This window comes from Eumetopias jubatus, unplaced genomic scaffold, assembly GCF_037043125.1.
Source record: "Eumetopias jubatus isolate StellerSeaLion01/CBP00866 unplaced genomic scaffold, mEumJub1_p1.0 scaffold_17, whole genome shotgun sequence".
Lineage (NCBI taxonomy): Eukaryota > Metazoa > Chordata > Mammalia > Carnivora > Otariidae > Eumetopias > Eumetopias jubatus.
Window position 1 is genome coordinate 55040340 of NW_028274823.1, and position 12102 is coordinate 55052441.

Below are 12102 nucleotides of genomic sequence, written 5' to 3' on the forward strand. Positions count from 1 at the left end.
TAGGAAATCAATATACTTTTTCTAAAGTATAGTTCTAAAATATATTGATATTAATAAACAAAATAGGAGGGGAGTAAAAAGCTTGAAAGATATAATACTCACATGTCAGTGTGGTCGAATGCTAGGTATTCCTCTATTATTCCTTCAGAAAAGATTACACAGTCTTCCTCTTCTCTTTCCATAGAATACAAGCTAGGGGATTTGGCAATGGAAGATGCTTTATGAGCATAAGAAGATGAAAAATGTAACTTCTTTCCCCTAATGCCAAATCTGGGAGAGGAAAAAGCAAATATTAATTATGTACAACATCAACAGTTCTTAGAGCAACTCAGTCATACAAGTTTCAGCTCAAAATCCATTGTCTTGCTGACACCTTTCTGAACTACTCTAAGCCTTAATATCTAGTATTTCTCACAATAGGAAGAATAAACACTAATCATAAACCTACTCTCCCTAGGTGTATTATGCAATATTAAATACTGCTTGCTATCTTTTCAGATGCAAAAGCTAAAGCTATAAGATAAGTTTAAAAAAATCTAATAACCAGTCAGAATAGCTAGTATCAAAAAGACAAGAAATAACTAGTGTTGGGGGCTCCTGGGTGGCTCCGTCGGGTAAGCGGCTGCCTTCGGCTCCGGTCATGATCCCGGGGTCCTGGGATCGAGTCCCGCATCTAGCTCTCTGCTCGGCGGGGAGCCTGCTTCTCCCTCTCCCTCTGCCTGCTGCTCCCCCTGCTTGTGCTCTTTCTCTCTCTGACAAATAAATAAAACCTTAAAAAAAAATAGTGTTGGCAAGGAGGTGGAGAAAAGGGAACCCCCATGCACTGTTGGTGGGAATGCAGCCACTGTGGAAAACAGTACAGAGATTCCTCAAAAAATCAAAATACTACATGACCCAGTAATTCCACCATTATTTACCTGAAGAAAATGAAAACATTAATTTGAAAAGTTAAGTTAAGTAAGTTGCACTCCTATGTTTACTACAGCATTATTTACAATAGCCAAGATATGAAGCAACCTAAGTATCCACAGATAGATGAACAGATAAAGAAGATGTAGTATATATACACAATGGAATATTACTCAGCCATAAAAAGACTGAAACTTGCCATTTGCTACAACATGGGTGGATCTAGAGGGTATAATGCTAAGTGAAATAAGTCAGACAGGAAAAGACAAATACCATATGATTTCACTTAAATTTGGAATCTAAAAACCAAGACAAATGAACAAACAAAACAGAAACAGACATAAATACAGAGGACAAACTGGTGGTTGCTCAAGGGAATGGGATTGGCCAAAATAGGTAAAAGGTATTAAGAGGTACAGATTGCCAATTATGCAATAAGTCAGTCATGAGGTTGAGAAGTATGGCACAGGGAATGGAGTCAATAATACTGAAATAACTTTGGTGGCAGATAGTAACTACACTTACCGTGGTGAGCCTTTTGTAATGTATGTAATTATCAAATCACTATGTTGTACACCTGAAACTAATATTTTATATTCAACTCTCCCTCAATTAAAAGTTAATGAAAAAATTAAGAATATTTATTAAGAATTACAACTTTCAGGTACCTCAGGAGGTTATATGCTTATTTCAGTAACTCCATCATAGGCAAATGCATATTCCTTAAGGGCAGGATTTACTTTGGAGAAAGCCAGTCAAATCTGAGCAATAATTTTTTAAAATGGCTCTGTTTAACCAAATATTAGATTTATTTATTTATTTATTTTAGATTTTATTTATTTATTCATGAGAGACAGAGGGAAAGAGAGAGAGAGAGAAGAGGAGGGAGAAGCAGACTCCCAAGGAGCAGGGAGCCCGATGCAGGACTCGATCCCAGGACCCTGGGATCATGACCTGAGCCGAAGGCAGACGCTTAACCATCTGAGCCACCCAGGCGCCCAACCAAATATTAGATTTAACCAATGTATATTTTGTATTATTCCTCACACTTTTTTGTATCTTAGGTATTTTTTAATGGAAAAAAAGAGAATAAATCTGTGGCACTTTTCAGCAAGGCTAGTGGGAAAATCTTATTAGAAGACATTTTAGAAATATGAATTAGAAGCTTTAAAATAAATATACCTGTTGATTCATTCATTCAGTGATTTTCTTTGTAGGGATTTCCTTCAAGTATATGACCTATAAGATTTAGCTATAAAAATTATATTATAGAGGGGCACCTGGGTGGCTCAGTTGGTTAAACCACTGCCTTCAGCTCAGGTCATGATCCCAGGGTCCTGGAATCGAGCCCCACATCAGGCTCCCTGCTCATGCAGGAAGCCTGCTTCTCCCTCTGCCTGCTGCTTCCCCTGCTTATGCTCTCTCCCTCTCTCTCTCTCGCTATCTCTCTCTGTGTGTCAAATAAATAAATAAAATCTTTTAAAAAATTATATTATAGAATTGTTTACAATTGCCAAATATGAAAACTAGCCCAACTGTTCCAAAATACACAGTTGGGGATTGGTTGTTTAAATAATGGTATATTCATGCAATGGAACACTATGAGATCATTAAATTAATGTGGGAGAAAATGGAAGATGCCCACAATAAAATGGTAAGTATAAAAAGATTACAAATATGTAGTTTTATAAAACTATATACATATGTGGCAGAGAAGGCTAGATGCCCCCCAATATCCATTCTCCCCTTCTTTCCTAGTAAATCATACCAACTTAATTCAGGAGAGCAATACATTCATCTCAAAGACTGCATTTTCCATTACCTTATAGTCAAATGTCACTAATGAGATATGAGCAGACTTGTTTTGTGGGATGCTGGGAAGGTTGTTTAAAGAGAAGTGGCTTGGCTGTAGGGAGTGCCCTTTTGCCCTTCTGCCTCTCCTTTCTGCTACCTGAGAAGTGTTTGGAACTCTTACCAGCCATCTTGGACCATGAAGAAGACTTACAGAAAAACATCCTGATTTAGCATGGTGTAGCAAAAAGATGAAAAGAGTCTAAGACCCTGAAAACACCATGCCACCACCATGCTATCTTTAGATACTATTCCTCCAGACTTCTTCTAAAACAGAAATAAACTAGGGGTGCCTGGGTGGCTCAGTTAAGTGTCTTCCTTTGGCTCATGTTGTGATCCTGGGTCCTGGGATTGAGTCCCACATCAGGCTCCCTGATCAGTGTGGAGTCTGCTTCTCCCTCTCCCTCTGCCTTTCCCCCTGCTCCTGCTTGCTCTCTCTGTCTCACTCTCTCTCAAATAAATAAATAAAACCTTTTAAAAAATAAAAATAAAACCAATAAACTTATGTAAGCCATTAAATAAAGTGCACAGTTCATAGGAAGTGGTTGGAAAGGTATGTAGCTAGACTGCAGAAATTTGTGTATTGGGCTAATTGTTAGCAATAAAAAGTAAGGTTTTTTTAAAAAAGATTTTATTTATTTATTTGACAGAGAGAGTTAACGAGAGCAGGAACACAAGCAAGGGTGTGGGAGAGGGAGAAGCAGTCTTCCCACCGAGCAGGGAGCCCAATGCGGGGCTCGATCCCAGGACCCTGGGACCATGACCTGAGCCGAAGGCAGACACCTAATGACTGAGCCACCCAAGGCACCCAAAAGTAAAGTTTTTAAGAAGGGGAATGACAATATCCTTGCTTTAGAAGATTGCTGTAGTGGGGTCCCTGTGTGGCCTACTTGGTTAAGTGTCTGACTCTTGATTTTGGCTCAGATCATGACCTCAGGGTCATGAGATCTCCTGCATCCGGCTCCACGCTCGGTGAGGAGCCTGCGTAAGATTTTCTCTCTCCCTCTCTCTCTGCCCCTCCCCTCACTCCCAACCCCTGCTCCCTCGCTTGCTCTCTCTTTCTCTCTCTCTAAAAAAGAAAAAGAAGAAGAAGATTGCTGTGGTGGTGAAAAAGATAATGTACATCTGACTCTTGGTTTCGGCTCAGGTCATGGTCTCATGGGTAGTGAGATTGAGCCCCATGTTGAGCTCTGCGCTCAGTGGGGAGTCTGCTTGAATATTCTCTCCCTCTGCCCCTTCCCTGACTTCTGCACGCACACGCATGCACTCTCTCACTCTCTCTCAAATAAATAAATAAATCTTAAAAAGAAAAAAGATAATGTGGTTAGGAGGCTAGTACAAAAGATAAAACAAGAGCAGATGAGCTGATGGGAGTCTGGACCATAGCAGGAGGCACTCTGTATTTGGGGATGGAGAGACAGTAAGAGATGAGAAACAATTTGGAGAACCAACACCTCTAAATCAGCTGGTATTACTGTTTATAAAAGTCTCAAATTTGAGACTTAATGTTTAAGTCTGTTCTGAAATTCTAAACAGTGATTCCCAAATCTAGCCAACAGATATATGACAATTCATGACAACATTTTTACTGATCTACACCAAAAGGAGGAAAATAAGAACAATGCCCAGGAAGACTGCCAAATCCTTCTTGAAAAGGATTGTCCTTATTTTGAGATTATGTACTTAATGCTTTTTTTAATGTTAATATGTCTTTTATAAAATAGTGATGTTAATTTGTTTTTGTTTTTACCATAACAAATTAAAAGCTGTCACACCCATGTCAAATGCTGGATACCCAGTATTCCATATGTTATTATGCTGTTGTGTCATTCCATTTGTATTATTAACCAATCATTTCTTTAAAGTAACTAATGGAATTTTTTAAAAAATTGAAAGATTTTGTTTTAGAGACAGAGAGCGTGAGCAGAGGGAGTAGCAGAGGGAAAGGGACAAGCAGACTCTGCAGTGAGCATGGAGCTGATGTGGGGCTCGATCTCGGGACCCTGAGATCATGACCTGACCTGAAACCAAGAGTTGGATGCTTAACCAACTGAGCCACCCAGGCGCCCCTTGGTTTTGTTTTTAAGTAAACTCTACACCCAACGTGGGGCTTGAAATCACAACCCTCCCCCTGCCCCTGCGATCAAGAGTCACATGCTCTACCAACTGAGCCAGCCAGGCCCCGAAGATTTTTTTTTTAAGTAATCCCTACATCCAACGTGGGATTGAACATATTTTGCTTAGTAAAAAAATAACAGTGGTTTTGCCTAATCATGTATTGCTCTGGTAGTAATGTTTAATTTGAGATGTTTTCTTGTGAGAGGAAAAAAATCATGGCACTTTATTCTTCTCCCACATGCATGGAGGATAAAATGACTTTGCTAGGTGTTTTAAACCAAGAGTTTAATTGGAGCCAGTCCACCCAGGTCTAAGCCTTCATGGAGGTAATCACTGCAAGACCCTCAAAGGTGGTTGAGAGGAACAAGTGGCCAAGAGCTCCTTCCTGACTAGGATCTGAAAAGTACAGTTAGCTACTCTTAACTCCATTTCAGGCCAACCTTATTATCCAGTGGACCTCTAGAAAGGACTGAACTAGAGGAAATTTACATGAAGGTGTGATTTCATGATGCCAAAAGGAAGAAAACATAACCATATACTAGAAAGGAAATAAGACTGGATGAACTTGCCAGTAGAACTGAAATACCTCCATGGCTTTGGAGAGCTTCAGAAAACTCTATATGTCTAAAAAGAAATCTGATTTGTAATGAGCTTAACTGGCCCTTGCATTTAGGATAGTTGTAAAAAAGAAATCAAATAAAATGAAAACAAAGGCTATACTTTATAATGAGTGATACAAAGGAGGTAGGCTTAGGACAAACAGCAGCCATACCGTACTACCTTAATGATTTTTGTAAATTGTGGTAAAAAATATAACATTAAATTTTCCATCATAACCATTTTAAACTGTACAGTTCAGTAGTGATAAGTATATTCACATTATTATTGTGTAACAGATTTCAAGAACTTTTTTTTTTAAGATTTTATTTACTTATCTGACAGAGCACAAGCAGAGGGAGCAGCAGAGGGAGAGGGAGAAGCAAGTTCTCTGCCAAGCAGGGAGCCAGTGGCGGGACTCGATCCCAGGACCCCGGGATCATGACCAGAGCCGAAGGCAGATGCTTAACCCACTGAGCCACCCAGGCACCCTTCAAGAACTTTTTTATCTTGAAAAACTGAAACTCTTAATACCCATTAAATACTAATCCCCTCCCCTGCTCCTGGCAATCACCTTTCTCCTTTCTATGATTTTGACTACTCTGGATACGTGATGTGAGTGGAATTATACTGTGATTGTCCTTTTGTGATTGGCTTATTTCACTTAGCATAATGTCTTTGAGGTTCATCCATATGGTAGCATGTAACAGGATTTCCTTCCTTTTACAGCTACATACTATTTTATTGCACATACATATCACATTTTCTTTAGCCATTCATCTGTTGATAGACATTTGGGTTGTTTCCCGATATCCTATTGTGAATAATGGTGCAGGGAACATGGTTATGCAAATATCTCTTTCAGATCCTTTTTTTTTTTTTTTTGATATATATAGCTGGCAGTAGGATTGCGGGATCACATGATAATTCTATTTTTAATTTTTTAAGCAACTCCCATACTGTTTTTCACAGTGGCCGCATCATATTACATTTCCACTAAAAGTGCGCAAAGGTTCCAATTTCTCTGCATCTTTGCCAATACTTGTTATTTTCTGTTCTGTTGATAGTAGCCATCCTGATGGATGTGAGGTGATAGCTCATTGTGGTTTTCATTTGCATTTTTCTTATGATTAGTGATGTTGAGCATCTTTTCATAATATGCTTGTTGACCATATATGTATCTTTGGAGAATTGTGTATTCTAGTCCTTTATTCATTTTTTAATTGGGTTATTTTGTTGTTGAGTTGCAGAAGTTCCCTTTATATCCTGGATATTAACCCCTTATCAGATATGTGATTTACAAATATTCTCCTCCATTCCACAGGTTGCCTTTTCAGTGCATTGACTGTTTCTTTTGATGCTCAGAAATTTTTAAGTTTGATATAGTCCCATTTATTTTTGCCCATTACCTATGCTTTTAGTGTCATATCCAATAAATCATTGCCAAATCCAATGTCCTGAAGCTTTTCCCCTGTTTTATTCTAGGGGTTGTATAGTCTTAGGTCTTACATTTAGATCTTTAATCTGCTTTGAGTTAATTTCTATATATGGTGCAAGGTAAGGTTCCAAATTCATTCTTCTGCATCTGGGTACCTAGTTTTCCCAGCATCATTTTATTTTATTCTTATTTTTTTTATTATTATGTTATGTTAATCACCATACATTACATCATTGTTTTTGATGTAGTGTTCCATGATTCATTGTTTGTGCATAACACCCAGTGCTCCAGGCAGAACGTGCCCTCTTTAATACCCATCACCAGGCTAACCCATCCCCCCGCCCCCCTCCCCTCTAGAACCCTCGGTGTGTTTCTCAGAGTCCATAGTCTCTCATGGTTCATCTCCCCCTCTGACTTCCCCCCTTCATTTTTCCCTTCCTACTATCTTCTTTTTTCTTAACATATAATGTATTATTTGTTTCAGAGGCACAGGTCTGTGATTCAACAATCTTACACAATTCACATTTTTTTTAAAGATTTTATTTATTTATTTGACAGAGAGAGAGACACAGCGAGAGAGGGAACACAAGCAGGGGGAGTGGGAGAGAGAGAAGCAGCCTTCCTGCGGAGCAGGGAGCCCGATGCGGGGTTCGATCCCAGGACCTTGAGATCATGACCTGAGCCGAAGGCAGACGTTTAACAACTGAGCCACCCAGGCGCCCCCCAGCATCATTTGTTGAAGAGTGTCCTTTCCCCATTGTGTAGTCTTGGCACACTTGCTGAAAGTCATTTAGCCATTTACACAAAGGTTTCTCTATTCTGTGCTCTCTATTCTTTTAGTGGTGTTCAAGGATTATAATTCTGCATATAGTCATGCACTTTAACATCTTAGTAGGTATTATAGTTAGCTAATTTTTGCTGAGCTATGTATTTAAACTAAAGGTAGACAGCTCCTTATGCTAACTTGAAACACTAAAGTGCATAATTTTTTTCAAGTGGAGATGTCCTTAAAGTCATATTCTCATGGTCCTTTTTTGCCTGTGTTTTCTCCTTATGCTGCCACCATCTTCTATTATTTTATGCTCCTGGAATTCCATTTTGACCTAGACACCAATATTTGTTTTGATTGTTAACATTGTTTCGCAACCATAATATCAATGTATACATTAATTCATTTTCATATCATTTGGTATCATATAAATATGTTATGCTTTAATTTAGCAAAAAAACGTTGAATACAGGTGCCTGGGTGGCTCAGTGTTAAGCACCTGCCTTCAGCTCAGGTCATGATCCCAGGGTCCTGGGATCGAGTCCCACGTCGGGCTCCCTGCTTAGCAGGGAGTCTGCTTCTCCTTTTGCCTCTGCCTGCCGCTCTGCCTACTTGTGCTCTCTCAATCTCTCTGTCAAATAAATAAAATCTTAAAAAAAAAAAAACTGAATGCTAACCATGTTGTAATCACTGTGCTAGGTGTTAAGAAATACAAAGAAGAAAATACTGTATTTTTGTCTTTTTTTATTGTACCACTCTTCTCTGGCCCAAGAACTCAAGAATAGAAACTGGGCCAAATACCTGGTTTAGTACATTTGACACCTTATAGAAAGCCACTTGGGAGGATTAATGAATAAAAGAGAGAATGACAGAAGACAATGATAGAGATATGGGCTTAAGTCAGCTTATGATATAATTTTACATTTTTATCTTAAATTCAGTGGGAAGCTATTGAAAATTTTTAAGTGGGAGACAGGATCAACCCTTATATTTTTTTAAAGATTTTCAAGAATTTTATTTATTTACTTGAGAGAGAGAGAGCAAGGAGGAGAGGCAGAGGGAGAGGGAGAAGCAGACTCCCTACTGAGCAGGGAGCCCAAAGCGGGGCTTGATCCCAGGACTCTGGGATCATGACCTGAGCCAAAGGCAGACACTTAACTGACTGAGCCACCCGGGTACCCCGATCAACTTTTAATCTTAAAAGGAAAATCTGATATAATGTTGAGTGGCAAGAATGGATATAATTTGAAATATTATTTTTGTAGAAAGTCTCATTTATAAACCTCATTTTATGGCAAATTGATTTGTTAAACTGAAAAAAAAATCAAAATTAATTCATGACACATTTTTCCATACCTCCTATAGCAAAAAGTGGTGAAATAGCAGCAGCACCAAGTTACAGACCTTCACTACCCAAATTTTCAAGGATTAGCTTCTCAACAGAAGCAGTTCTCCTTAAATTTCAGCTCATTCTTTGTCTTGAAGAAAAAATTAAAGATGGGCCTGGAACATCCTGCTGTAACCACAAAGCAAGGATACAGTCAAAACAAAAACAAAGGAACTAGCTTGACATGGCCAAGTTGTAACAATTTGAGCATCAATAATAATTATGATTAATTAAAATATATAATATTTTTGAATGCCCTGAGTTCAAATGGTACTCAAGAAAATGACACATATGGACAAAGTAGTGGTTACATGAAAGTAAATATCATGGATTATATTTGTTATTGCTTTCTATAAGCAGTGGTATGATAATAAAGCTGGATAATTTGTTTCATCTAGGTATATGTCTGTGTATGAAGTATAGATAGATGTTTATCTGTATCGTAAATGAAAGTAATAATTGAAAAATGTAAGCAGACAGTCCAGAAAAGCAAATCCAAAAATAAGAAGGGCTTATCAGGAGTGGGGTAGCAAGTGGAAAGGAAAGAAAGGAAGTTTACAGTATGTTGCAGAAAGATTTAGTCAGATATCCTAAAAAAAGAGGGGCTAAATTGCTCAGGCTTGATTGACTTATATCCTTGGAGATGAGTGTCTAAGTGGAACTACTACTTATATAAAAATAATAAGGCATATATAAATTTTATCCTACATCAGGTAAATATATTAATGACATGACATGAGTTATGTAATTTTGGTCAGTGAGAATTAAAGAATATGTCATTTCTGTGGAAGACATTAGTTTGTAAAAATCTAGAAGTTATATAAAAAGAGTAAACTTAAAAAGGCTTATTGATGTAATACATGAGGTTTAAATTTAAAAAGAAAGCTCAACCTAGTGATAAGAAACGAATTTAAATCCTTTGAGAAAAGTAAACAAATAACCATTCTCTGACTAATTTAGTTGATAACCCAGGTCCTGTAATCATAACTAGCCCAATGCAGTAATGTTTTACTCTGTGGTCTTTTGAAATGACTCCAAGTCTAAAAAGGCATCAAAACTGCTACTAAAACTCTTAGAAGGTGATTCAAATAAGTAAAACTACAGTCTTGGGAAAAAAACTAGGAATAACAACAAAAAAATTAAAACACTGATGTTTTAAATAGATTTAAGGGTAAACATAAGTTTTGAAATAATCCTATTTAGGTTTTTAAAAAATGTTTTTATTTAAATTCCAGTTAGTTAACATACAGTGTGATATTAGTTTCAGGTGTACAGTATAGTGATTCAACACTTCCATACGTCACCCGGTGCTCATCACAAATGCAATCCTTAATCCCCATCACCTATTTCACCCATCCCCCCCCCAACTCCCCTTTGGTAACCATCAGTTTGTTCTTTATAGTTAAGATATTGTTTCTCTTTGCTTTGTTTTGTTTTTTAAATTCCACATATGAGTGAAATCATATGGTATTTGTCTTTCTCTAGTTCACTCAACATTATACTCTCTAGATCCATCCATGGCAAGATTTCATTCCTTTTTATGGTTGAGTAATATTCTAGTGTGTGTGTGTGTGTGTGTGTGTGTGTGTGTGTGTATACACACACACCACATCTTCCTTAGCCATTCGTCAGTTGATGGACACTTGGGCTGTTTCTGTAAGTTGGCTATTGTAGATAATGTTGCTATAAGCATCGGGGTGCATGTATCCCTTTGAATTAGTATTTTTGTATTCTTTGGGTAAATACTTAGTAGTATGATTGCTAGATCATAGGATAGTTCTATTTTAACTTTTTAAGGAAACTGCATACTGTTTTCCAGGGTGGCTGCTCCAGTTTGCATTCCCACCAACAGTGCAAGAGGGTTCCCCTCTAGGTGCATGGGTGGCTCCAGTCAGTTGAGCGTCTGCCTTCGGCTCGGGTTATGATCCCAGGGCCCTGGGATCGAGCCCCGCATCAGGCTCCCTGCTCAGTGGGGAGTCTGCTTCTCCCTCTCCCTTTGGGCTTAATCCCAGGACTCCGGGATATTGACCGCAGCCAAAGGCTCAATCGATGAGCCACCCAGGTTCCCCCCTTTAATCTATTTTGAATTTATTTTTGTGCATAATGTAAGAAAGTGGAATAATCCTACTTAGGTTTATTTTGCTGTTGTTTAAAGAGTTTGAGGTATTCAAAAGAATTAGCTATTTTAGGGCGCCTGGGTGGCTCAGATGGTTAAGCGTCTGCCTTCGGCTCAGGTCATGATCCCGGGATCCTGGGATCGAGTCCCGCATCAGGCTCCCTGCTCGTTGGGAGCCTGCTTCTCCCTCTGCTTCTCTCTCTCTCTCTCTCCCTCTGTCTCTCATGAATAAATAAATAAAATCTTTAAAAAAAAAAAAGAATTAGCTATTTTAAATAATATACTAATTATCCAATTTAGGCTAATAAACTAATAGCAGTTTAATTTCTGCAAAGAAATTAAGTTATAATTAATATTACGTTTAAGAAATCACTTTTTCAAAATTTTTTCAAAAAATTTTTATTTTTTTAAGATTTTATTTATTTATTTGTCAGAGAGAGAGAGAGCACTAGCACAAGGAGGGGGAGTGGCAGGCAGAGTGAGAAGCAGGCTCCCCACAGAGCAAGGAGCCAGTGCAGGACTTGATCCCAGGACCCTGGGATTATGACCTGAGCCGAAGCCAGACACTTAACCGACTGAGCTACCCAGGCATCCCTCAAAAAATTGTTAAAGTGTGTTTCTCAGACCCCTAAATTTTTTTAACCCAGTCTATCTACACTTTATTTCAAGCAGGAAGTACCTGTATTTATATTATATATATATAAATATATATATTTATAAAATATATATTTTTATGTAAATAATATAAATATAAATATATATTTATATTTATGTATATTCAGATCCAGAGATGGATCTGAATAACAAAAATATCCTTAAACCCTAGGGAATATCTTACTTTATGAACAAAAAAGTTATATAACAAAATTCTTATATGTACAAAAACTATAGTCAATCTTAACAGAATTTTCTGTGCT

General features: G+C 37.9%; 1 protein-coding gene across 5 annotated transcripts in view; it reads right to left on the reverse strand.

The window, feature by feature from the left end:
- The window catches only part of FAM149B1 (family with sequence similarity 149 member B1), a 77296-nt gene that overhangs the window by 37536 nt on the left and 27658 nt on the right, over positions 1–12102 (reverse strand). For all 5 annotated transcript variants that reach the window (XR_003610355.2, XM_028109664.2, XM_088019764.1 and 2 more), the window contains exon 6: positions 103–270. Coding sequence is in view for 4 of the 5 variants with exons in the window: in XM_028109664.2 (XP_027965465.1) it covers positions 103–270 (168 nt within the window). In the remaining variant the exon portion in view is untranslated. The remainder of the gene's footprint in view (positions 1–102; positions 271–12102) is intronic.